General features: G+C 34.1%; 1 protein-coding gene across 1 annotated transcript in view; it reads right to left on the reverse strand.

The window, feature by feature from the left end:
- Window positions 1-309: 309 nt before the first annotated feature.
- The window catches only part of LOC106684054 (serine-rich adhesin for platelets-like), a 29133-nt gene continuing 16913 nt past the window's right edge, over window positions 310-12529 (reverse strand). The window contains exons 7-11 of the mRNA XM_067050498.1: window positions 11316-12523; window positions 7776-7960; window positions 6292-6438; window positions 653-958; window positions 310-517 (exon numbers count right to left, since the gene is read on the reverse strand). Of these exons, the coding sequence (XP_066906599.1) occupies window positions 310-517; window positions 653-958; window positions 6292-6438; window positions 7776-7960; window positions 11316-12523 (2054 nt within the window). The remainder of the gene's footprint in view (window positions 518-652; window positions 959-6291; window positions 6439-7775; window positions 7961-11315; window positions 12524-12529) is intronic.

Raw genomic sequence — 12529 nt, forward strand, 5'->3', positions numbered from 1 at the left:
TCACTTCTCACATTATGGATAGAGGTACTAATATTAATGAGTTTCAGAAGTTCAGTCAATTTTAAAATTTAACTATTCCTGAAGGAATATCATAAGTCGTATCATCTATTCCCAATGCAAGGTTCACGATATTCCAAATTTATATTACACACAGTATAATAAAGAATATTTGTTTGTAAGTAGTTGGTCTATATGCTGTATAGCAGGTATATATTCTACATTACAAATATATGTGGTGACTAATGGATTCATGTACATGTTTATGGCACTTTTTTTTCTCTTGAGTCAAAAATTAAAAAAAAAGAAGTATTAAATGGCATAATTGTATATCCTCACATCCTTTGTGGCCAAATGTGCCATATAAAGAGAAAATCCCTCTTTTATCCAACTATCATTCCAAGAATTAAAACTGACTACATTGCCAATCCAGAGGCCACAAAATTGGTTTGCTAGGAAGTGATAAACATTTTCTTTATGCTCATAACTCTTTTCATATTTATCATATAAGTAGTTAGAACTGAAACAAAACATGCTAAATGTAATACAATCATATAAAATATAAAAATTATAATAAGGTTTTATTAATATTTTATTTGAAAAACAGCATCTAGGATGTAAATTTACTTATTAAAAATTATTAAAAGAAACATACCTAATTAGTATTGTTCCAAAGGTTGGTGGAGGATCACTATACAGATCCTCAATCACAATAACAGAAATCTGGTGAGTTGGTAAGTTAAATTGAAAATATTCAATAAAGAAATCCAAAAGCTTATTTGCAATATCAACTATCTGTTCTACAGAATTTTTCAGGTAAGGTGGGAACCAAAAAGCTAGTGAAGGTGTTCTTTCAACTGTTAAAGAATCATATTTTGGTAGTATATGGAAAGAAAATGACCAAACTGGAATTGCAGGAGTGTCATAGAAGTCATCTATTGCATGATCATTGGATCTCAATCTAGAAAAAACAATATAAACAAAAGTGTTAGATTTTAAAAAGTATTATCTACCAATTTAGCACAGTCAATTATTATATTATTAGCACAGTCAGATTATCCGCAATGTTGTTATCTTTGGCAACATAAATGGGAAAAAAATCGTAGGTACAGGGATAAATGTTGCTTTACTGGCTGAAAAACTTGTTTAATATCAAATTCAAAAGCTTACTCTTAAATAGTTTCTAATCACAAAACAAAATAGGTGGCTATTATTTGAAAAACTATTATTATTTTTCTATTGTTTTGCACACAATAGAAATTTTACATATTCATAGTAAGTGATTAATTAATTGCTGTTATTATAAATTAGTTTGTACATTTAATTTCATATTTTTTTTTACTGGTTATACAGACCTATTTTTACTTATGAATTTTAGTCATCCATGGCTCTCAATTATTGGAATAACCAGAAGTTGACTTATGCAAAACATTGGATGAGAGAAAGGATAATAGTAAGAATTACTCATTATTTGGAATTAGTATGAGGCCCTAGAACTAATAATTGTCCATACTGCTCATTTGGAATCTTTGATTTTCAAAGATAGCAAAGAATGATTTATAATAAACTAAGTTTTATTCTTGTATTTTTTATTTGGTTCCGGAAAGAAACATTATTTTATTGGTTTAAATTAAACTTATGTTTCATTTAGTGATTATGTAATTACGCGTACACGTTTCTCTGTAATAATTCCAGACTATTCATTTTGTAGGGTAACATGGATTTTAAAATTAAAAAAGTACCAACATTAATTTTTTTTTTTTTAAATTATTGCGAAAACTTGGTAACACTGGTGTACCGCCGATGTTGCTATGGACCTCGAAAGTAAATCATAAAAAATCGTGTTTGTGAAAGTACTTTGAGTGATAAATGCTTACCACAATTCTTAACTTTTGTTATCCAGGTAAGATTAAGTTATGTTATCATTTGTAAAAATGAATGGAGGTGTGGACTTGGTATTTATTGGACTTGAATAAGAATTATTTCTTTGTTTTATGTGCTTTATTGGTTTTTGTTAGATCACTGATTGATCGTTTGTAATTAGCTTGTGGGAGGTGTAGCCTTGAGAATTTTGCTCATATTGGGAAATAAACGTCTATATTTTCTGGATTTTCTTTTTAAGAAGTTTAGTAAATTAATTTCTATACATTTTTGAGGTTAACAACTTCTTAAGATGAATATAAATTATTCTATATTTTACTTCATGGTTGTACAATGTTTCAGGACAATTGTCCCATATTCATGCACCTTAATAATCCTTATATTTTCAATTTTACTGTCGAGATGTCATCCATATAACATGGTTGAAACTTGTTTACACACCATACTGATTGTGAAACAATTTTCAACCATATAACATGGATTACAATCCATATAACATAATTTCGATAGTGAAATTGAAAGTATGAGGATTATTAAGGGGCATGAATATGGGACTATTGTCCCGAAACGTTATACAACCATGATATAAAATATAGAATAATTTATATTCATCTCTGGAAGTTTTTTAACCTCTAAAATTTATAGAAAAAGTCTATATTTTCCTAGTATTTCATTTCTTTTATTTATATCTTTGTCTACCTTCCGTTAAACCTTCGATGTTGTTATTGACGCTTATTTATCCTATTCCCTCTTTTACCTCACCACCTATACTCAATTCGATTTTGCTCTGGTCTCCTCACAACGGTAATATTGAGCGTTTTTTTTTCATTTGAGCATTTTGCTTACCTAGACGCCTCCGTTTCTCGAATGAATACGTTTGAAAAGACAAAAAAAAAAAAAATTAGACCGTGCTCATATAAATTAAGAAATACGCGTAAAGAAAAGTCAGGGAGAAAATGTAAATAACCAGTAATTTAAAAAATAAAATATGTAAGTAATGATTAAAGATGTATAAATAGTGAAGGAAAATTAAATTAACATAATGAAATATGAGAAAGCAAACAATATATATCATACAATGGGCGGAAAGAAAACGTAATGTATATTACTAAGGGAAAAAGAAACACTAATACAGAGGAGTAAGAAGTGATAAATAAGTAAATATTAGCTATATAAAGGATGTCCGGAAAGTGAGTGAGGAAGGAGCAAGAAAGAAGAGATGTGTGGGGATGGGAAGAAGGAAGAAAAATTTGAAATCAACGGAGAAACTTACAGACTTGGGCACTTTTGCCGTCAAGAGTGGGTGGGGATGAGATTGATCGGCAGAGCGAGGTGCATGTCCCTGGCCCGGAACTTCTTGAATTTTGAGTTGAAATATATACAGAATTAGTACTATTTACCACTCAAATATTAGAATTAGTACTCGAAAAGATCGCGAATTATTACGAGTTCAATTTTACCGGGCCAGGGACAAGCAGCCTGGCACTATTGGAATTTCGAGTTGAAACTTAAAAAAAGAAATAGTACCTAACTGGTACTATTTAGTACCCAAAAAGATCGCGAGTTATTACGAGTTTAATTTTACCGTGTCCAGGACATGCTAGTCCGGTACTATTGGAATTTTGAGTGATGCCTCTCGCTACACCGTTAATAAGGGCCAAAGGTGAGTGGTTGCGAATTAATTGAGAGCTCTCGCCCAAAGTGCTGACATCTTGGCGGTCCAAGAGCCGGAATTATCGGAAGAATGCAGTCAAAGGATTTAGCACAATTTCGTGTTCAACCCCGCCCTCAATGCGATGGTACTGAAGCAATTCACCACAGCTGACCAGGTGGCATGTTATATATCGGATGGGGCAGAGTTGCCTTATACTGTTTGACCAAGAATGGGAAGAGATGATGCCAGTAGAAGAGGAGTCAGAGATTGGCCACAGGGTGGCAATGCTGACGAGCGGCATTACAGCTAGTATTACACAACCCCGAAGGGTGAGAGCACGTCCGGCCCCATGTTGGACGAAGAAAGCTGCGAAACTGTACTCTTTATACATTATACATACCCCAGGGACGATCCATCCTAATTGTTAAAGCCCAAAAGTATATTTTTCTTTTCGTTAGTTTAATTTTATTACTTCCAATTGGTTTTTTATTTTTTTGTTAATTATAAGTTAATTGCCTTTTTTAATAACAATTAAGTTTTATTTTGTAATTAAAATTAAATTAGAACTCATCACGTAAATAGAGTCAAATAAAATTCTTACAGGCTGTGCCAACCTTGAACTTCATATAGAATTCTTAAAAGATTTGAAATATCATTTAGGATGTTTTGATATACACATGAATTTCGACAAGAAAAAAAGGTACGAAGTGAACTTCATGAAGAATGATTTGATATAAAATTCTCACACCATTAATAAGGTGTGAAAATTATGAGAACAGTTATGTTGATTTACTAATGTACATTTGTATTTATTAATTTATTTTTCATTTTTGAAATTATTAATTGATATTCACATATAAAACAGTATTAATTTAATGGAATCCTTTTTATTTTTATTATTGAAATATATAGGAAATTAATTGAAAAAATTGGAAATAAATTAATAAATACAAATGTACATTAGTAAATCAACATAACTGTTCTCATAATTTTCACACCTTATTAATGGTGTGAGAATTTTATATCAAATCATTCTTCATGAAGTTCACTTCGTACCTTTTTTTCTTGTCGAAATTCATGTGTATATCAAAACATCCTAAATGATATTTCAAATCTTTTAAGAATTCTATATGAAGTTCAAGGTTGGCACAGCCTGTAAGAATTTTATTTGACTCTATTTACGTGATGAGTTCTAATTTAATTTTAATTACAAAATAAAACTTAATTGTTATTAAAAAAGGCAATTAACTTATAATTAACAAAAAAATAAAAAACCAATTGGAAGTAATAAAATTAAACTAACGAAAAGAAAAATATACTTTTGGGCTTTAACATAGGGTAAAAAATGGTATGACAAGACGCACCACGGTATACCCAACAGGTACTGACCTATATGAGACCATCGTCTTGCCGTGAACAGACAAAGGATTAGAAAAACTCAAGGACTAGATAGCATAGATGCCGCAATTCTCAAGGATAGTGCCCCTAATATTGACGAGGACATGTTGGAGATATTCAAGGCGTGTTTGGATATGGGTCAATTCTAAGTAAGTGGAGGGTTGCAGACTTGAGACTACTCTATAAGGGAGGTGACAGGGTAAGGAAACTCTAAAAGCGACCTATATGCCTCCTCTCAGTAGCCAGCTGGTTTAATCAAGTTCTGGAGTGATGATTGTCAACAGGCTCAGACCAATCCTAACTGCAGCGAGCCACCCACGGCAATTGGCCCGACCCGTAGCAAGGGAACGACAACGACAAGAAACGAAATTGATGATGAATAAAAATCGAGGTTAAAGGCGGGAAATGTTAGTTATTTTTCAATCTTGAAATTGCTTAGCTTGCGCCTTCTGTCCAGAAACTTAGAAGTTAGAATTTACGCAACTATTATTCTTCCTTTTGTTCTTTATGGATGAGAAATGTGGCATCTTACACTAAGGGAAGACCAGTACCTTAAGGTTTTTGAAAATAAGGTATTGGGTAAAACATTTGGACCGAAAAAGAATTAGTTGACCAGATGATTTAGAAGGCTACACAACGCTGAATTGAGGGAAGTGTTTAGAAACTGGCAAATACAATGCAGGTTATTATATTTATACAGGGTATAGTATTGCGGCGAATATGATGGGCGTGTAAGGTTGTAGGGCTTAGTAACGGACGAATCCCTAAAATGTTAATTAATTAATAGTGAACCAACGGGTAAACGTCTGAGAGGTAAACCGAAGCGTTGATGGAGGATTGCGTCAAGATTGATCAACTAGATTTGGGTTTGGACTGCATGCTAATGTATATAGACAGCGTATCAGTATCGCACCTAGGTCTTTGTTATTATGCTAAATTAACTGTTATAAAAAATCAATTTAACCGATCAGCAAGCAGGTCCAAAGTGTGAAAACACTCGCCCTTTAACTCGGAACCAATCCCAACTCCCCCACCTAAGGCACTCATTACCCAGGCTGCGTGGCTTCAGTATTTCGCAATTAATTCATTTACTCAATTTTCATAAAACTATTTTCTACTATACAGTAGAAATTCTTGTTACAGTAGTAATTGTATTTTTCTTTTGTAGAGACTGAGAAATCACGTCCTCATGTGTACCTATAGAATAACCGCTATTGTTGAGGACCCAGTTTTCATTTTATTTTATAATTTATTATTTAATGAATTTGTTTGTTGGTTAAAGATATTATGATTCATAACATATATTCATCGGTTATAAATACAAGCTTAATTACTAAAAGCAAAAAGCGATTACTACTTACGTTATTTTCTCCTTCATTGTATTCGATACAACCACATCACCCGCATTCCGTTCTAGCTTCAGATTAAAATTAGAACGATGCTGGGGGTCTTCAAGACAAGGAAAAACCAATGGTCCAAAAGTTGGATACAGGTAGGTTCCAATTACCCTGGAATTTGTAAAACAAATATTTGATACATATAAATCGTTAGTTTTTAATTAGAATGGCCTAGGATCAGATCATGAAGCTTATTCGCTGGAATAAATTTGCTCTTTTTTTCCACTATTTTTAGAAATGGATCTTTATAATAAAAATGTATTCAATTGGTAACTGGTAAACACACAACAAGCCTTTGGAAAAGAATCTAATTATAATAATAGGGTTGTAGGATTCATTACAAATTAATTAATTAACTTATTTTGGACAATTGCCTTCACCCATCCTGCATTAATCCTGGCATCCTGACTAAATCTCAAGACAACACATAGCAAATGATACAATATTTTTTACATAAGATTGACTAGGTCCTCTAATTTTAGTTATAGCTTTATTTGTAAAATAATTTTGCCCATCTATGGTTTCTAGTGAAGTTTAATTTATTTCGTGACATGTATCATGTAAGACATAATGATAACGATGACCTGTTACACTTGTTGCAAGCACTTCAGTAACGAGTCATGTCCTTAGTAAGCAAGCTTGAGTATGTTAAGTATTCCTGGGTATGTTTTTAGGAACTTATATGCCTAAAGATGAGAAAATGAAAAGTAACGAATTATCTTCGATCCCTCCTTGCAATCGCTTATTAAAAAAAAAAATAAGAATATGTCATCGTATTCAAAACAAGATTTTGACTACATCGAAAGTCATTGCTGGAATAATTAAATATAAATCTTCATGTATTATTATTTATAATAATTTTTTTGTTGGTAAATATTAATATTTGAACGATCTAAAATTTTGTGTGTTTCAACTAATTCTAATTTTTATTTGGGAAAAAAAACAACTGAGAAATAAAACGAAAAAATTAACGGAAAAGAACTCGGATTTTCAGCTGATTTTTTTTTTATTACGTTTGCATAAATCGTGGGGTAGCACAAGCTTGGCTAGCAAGTTACTTTTGTGTCAGTACTAATTTCATAAGATATAAATTTAAATACCAACTAAAATAATTGTGTATTTATTTGCACTAAGTTGTTAGTTTTTGTGTTATTTGAGGCATTCGGTCATACAACAGTAACTGAAAGGTATGAATTGAAGTCTTTAGCATCACTAGCTTTTTCAAGGCTAATGTCATATATTATTGACATAATTATAAATAAATTTGTTTTATTAAAATAATAATGTTGACATTAAGTTATGGTAAGTTATCCCTGGCTCAACGTAAAACATTTAAAGATTGTAAAAGTTTTAATTTCGTCAGTTACCATGTTTTACGACCGAAGTCCTCATTTATAAACTATTATTTTGGTTAGTAAATTTTATTAAGACATTTGACTCGGGCATACTTTTCTTTTTTTGTGGGTTTTCCAACTGAGCGAGGAAAGTACTCCGTCAATCCTGCACCTCTCTCAAATTGACTAAGTTCGGAAACGAAATTACAGGTGAGGATATAAGTCTTTTCTGATTTTATACTACTCATTAACTCGATCTCGATCAGTTTCCTCGGTTTTTCAAAAACGAAGCTTTTTACCTAAAAATGTATTCATTAATTATTTCTTTTTATAATTATGAGAGATATTTGACCGTGGATGACTATACGAGGAGATGATGGTTGGGGGTGCGGTCTAAATAAAACACAAATAATGATGTAAGTTACTACGTTTAAAACGTTTAAACATAACAACATGAAACGAAATCTATAACTAAAAATAACGCAATGAACATTATGTGTAAAGAAAAAAACGATCAATATGTTAATCCTATCTATAAAAAATAATTCGTAGAAATTAATATTCATTTCTGGTCTCAGTATTTAATCTTTTGGTTGCGACAGAGAAAGGATAGGTGTGCACAAACTTCTCGAATGAGTTACTTGAATTCATATTCTGAATATAATTCGAATTACTTTGATAATAACTTGAATATGATGAACTTCCTACGGTTCTGTCAATGTTTCAAAAAGAAAGTTATCGGAAAATACTGTTGAAGCTGCTGAATTAAAAAAAAGTGGCTTTTAAGTTATTACCATCATCCTTATTACTGATGAAACATCAGTTGCATCTGAACTGGTAGGTAATAATAATAATAATCTTTATTTATTCCCCCCCTTTCCCTTTAGAATAATTTACAGGCGTCAAAATTAGGCTTTACATCTTGTACAAATTAGGTACATCTGGTTCTAAAAGTCCCTTGAGATGTACTTTGGAATAACATCGTCACAGATCCATTCTCTTCGCTATGAAGTCCTTTATCATTCATGTTGTAAGAAAATCATTTCGTCCAATGAACAGTGCAAGCTGATGTCTTATGATAGCGTTTTCGAGAAAACAGGAATCTTTCACCACAGATGGGTGTTGGGTTGAATAAGTATATTTCAATACTTATTGAAGGCTTCTAATTGAACCACTGTTGGATTACCTCGTTAATTCTTGGGAGGGGGTGTGGAACCGTTAGTGTGCAATGATATGAACTTTTTATTACTATTGATTCTGCAATCTTTACAATCCAAAATCCTTCGTAAAATCCTCAATGCTCCTTATTTTGTTACTAATAAAACCATCTATAAAGACCTAAATGTTCCTTATGTAACCGATCTAGCCCGAACCCGATATTATTCCTTCCATAATAAACTCCCTAACCACCCAAACCCACTCGTTTGTAACCTTGCTTCCTCTTCCATTCCTGGCAATCCTCCGAGGCGCCTGAAAAGAAGATGGCCTCGTGAGCTTATATTGTAAACTGTTTTTAGAGTTCTACTACTGGGTAGTTTCTCTACATCCTGTATCATATCATTATGTCATTATGATCAAATTTACTGGTTGTATTTTTTTATACAGTTGTAAATATCAATAAATAAATAAAATTAATAAATAAAAATTGATTCTGCTGGGGCGCCCTGGTGCCTCCTAGTAGTCCACGTCCTGTAACATGCGCATAGCGTTCTCTCTGTCTTTCGCAATTCATTAGACTGTCCACCTGGGGAAATTTAGGTTGGACCAAAGAGACAGTTCGAATGGTCTTCTTGTTTCTAGATCCAAAACTCTTAATACCAACATGGTGAGCAGGAAATCGGTGGGGTACCTAAGCTTAAGAGCGCGGAAAGCATCGATGCTGTCGCTGACTCTCATTAAGAATGACTCTTACCTCTGAAGTTCGCTTCTTGACGCCTTAAATTGGAAATCTACTATTCGATAAACTAACATTAGCTAAGACTCTTGGATTTTGGAATGTATTAATCCCTCGTCTCCACGCTAATTCATAAGAATTTACTTCGACGGGAAATTACGGCAGCAGTTTCACTCTTCAAGGCGTCGAAATGTAAAAGTCTCTACATTGGACAAAGTCGGCTCATTATGTATCAGTCAGCTGGAGGAATACAATGTGACCGCTTAAGGTGGTCACTGGAAAAAGAAGTGATAGGGATCAAAGGCGATTGTGGCTTTTGTGCCTAGAATCCACGCTTGTTAAACGTGGAACAAGCAGAGAGAGGTATCTTACATATCTTTCCTTGCTTCGCGGTTTTGATTAATGGATAGAAGGGCTCAAATAGCCTTTACTATTTCATCCCTTTAAGAATCGTAGAGCTGGTGCCCAGCATCATTGAGGAACGTGTCCTCATCATCAAAGAAGCTCCTTTCGTTCAGTCCAAGAATTCCTGGACAATCACCTATAAGTTATATATATAATTCAAGGGTATGTATATATACTGTCATACATGCATTGTTGCTGTGGGAATTGAAGTGCCACCTTAACAAGATTATGTCTGCAATGGCGCAGATTTAATTCCTGCCTTTTGGAAATGACCTTTATTTCCTGGCGGTTCTACAGATTGAAAACTAGACCCTCAGACCTGGTTAGAATAGGTTCTATTCAGGACAACCCCACCGGTATGTCAATAATAATCAGGTAGGGAGAAAAAAAAATAACCTTAGAGAAACCTTTTAAATTTTTGGCAGTTTGTATAACATGTTAATATGTTTCGACCAAATTAATTAAAACTAAATTTCAAGCTTCCAGGGAGAAGTAGAACAGACCTCGATTGTTAAATATAACATGTTGTACTCACTAGGAAAATCACTTATTTTTGTGTTCTCAAGGATCGAAGGTTCTAATTTCGACATAGAGCTAGAATTTTCCAATAAAATGTTAAATGACAAGTGATCCCTACCACTCGATAGTAAAAGTGTATAATAGCACCATGATTGCTCATATTAAATAATTCAAAGAAATGAATACCGAATAATCGAGAAATACAAAGTACTATAATAATATTTTATTATTATTATCCGGTTTTCTCGCTATTGCGGGTGAATATCTGAGGTGGAGGACCTAGAAATCCAACTACCTAAATATTTTATTTATATGTAAATATAACATACCTGATACCAACAACATAGCCTAAGAGAACCTTTTTGGAGGAGTTTATTTGGGTGGTACTTGTAATAAGGGCTCTTATCTTTAGTTAGGTTGTATTTCACAGCCAGAGCCTGATGCAAAATTTTGGCCACATTGTTGTGCCTCTGTAGATATTCAGTACCAGCCAGCACTCCACATCCTCCAGTGATTTGTTGGATTGAACCTTTACTGCCCATAATCGACATTTATCTGGTGTTGTTACGTCTTTTAACACTTGCTTCCTATATCATCTCGTAGCAATCACTTGATCTTGAATAGCGACCACAAATCCTCTATCTTATTATTATTATTACTATTATTTGTGTTTCAATAATTATTACTATTCCGAATATTTGTTATCCCCCATATATTAAAAGTAATATTTAATAAAGTTAGTCATTTAATGAAACATGATAATTAATGATGCAGTTTGAAACATCCATTATTTGTATTATAAAACTATGCATACAGATATAATAAAAGATACTTACGGTTATTTGGGTCTTTTCAGTACGGAATGCCGATATTTCCTGAAATGAGGCCAAGGATGCTGAAACACCATCAAAATTAAGATTGATTAGATCTAAAGGTCTAGAAGGAGTTGATCTAACATTGAGGGTCAGTGCTGCATCACCCCATAAATGTGAAGTATTATAAGAAATCAACAAGTCGTAATTACTGATATCAATCAACCTTTCATCAGCTTCTGAGGTTGAACCAGAACTCACAGCTGATGAATACGTATCTGAATCAGTACTAGAAGGAAACGTTATGTTGTCATTGGAGCTAGTACTTTGAGTTTCTAAAGTGGACGAGAATAAATCCGAATTTGAAGATGCTGAGCCGCCGTTCAAGTATTCAACTGTAGAAACGTCCCTCGAAGTTCCATCTAGCGTTTCGACGGTGTCTAAGGATAAATCCAAGTTCGCAGCTGATGAGCCGTCACTGGAGGATTCAAGGTTCGAAGAGTCTAGCATGTTTCCATCTGTCGTTTCGACGGTGTCATAGGATAAATCTGAGTTCGCAGCTGATGAGCCACCGCTCGAGGATTCAAGGTTCGAAGAGTCTAGCGTGTTTCCATCTGTCGTTTCGACGGTGTCAGAGGATAAATCTGAGTTCGCAGATGATGAGCCGTCGCTGGAGGATTCAAGGTTCGAGGAGTCTAGCGTGTTTCCATCTGTCGTTTCGACGGTGTCAGAGGATAAATCTGAGATCACAGCTGATGAGCCAACGCTCGAGGATTCAAGGTTCGAAGAGTCTAGCGTGTTTCCATCTGTCGTTTCGATGGTCTCCAAAGATAAATCCGAGTTCGCAGCTGATGGGCCGTCGCTCGAGGGTTCAAGGTTCGAAAAGTCTTGCGTGTTTCCATTTGTCGTTTCAACGGTGTCAGAGGATAAATCTGAGATCACAGCTGATGAGCCAACACTCGAGGATTCCAGGTTCGAAGAGTCTAGCGTGTTTTCATCTGTCGTTTCGACGGTGTCAGAGGATAAATCTAAGTTCGCAGCTAATGAGCCGCCGCTCGAGGGTTCAACGTTCGAAGAGTCTAGCGTGTTTCCAAGTGTCGTTTCGACGGTGGCCAAAGATAAATTCGAGTTCGCTGCTGATGCGCCGTCGCTGGAGGATTCAAGGTTCGAAGAGTCTAACGTGTTTCCATCTGTCGTTTCGACGGTGTCAGAGGATAAATCTGAGTTCGCAGCTGATG

This window comes from Halyomorpha halys, unplaced genomic scaffold, assembly GCF_000696795.3.
Source record: "Halyomorpha halys isolate HHAL.00 unplaced genomic scaffold, Hhal_1.1 Scaffold541.1, whole genome shotgun sequence".
Taxonomy (NCBI): domain Eukaryota; kingdom Metazoa; phylum Arthropoda; class Insecta; order Hemiptera; family Pentatomidae; genus Halyomorpha; species Halyomorpha halys.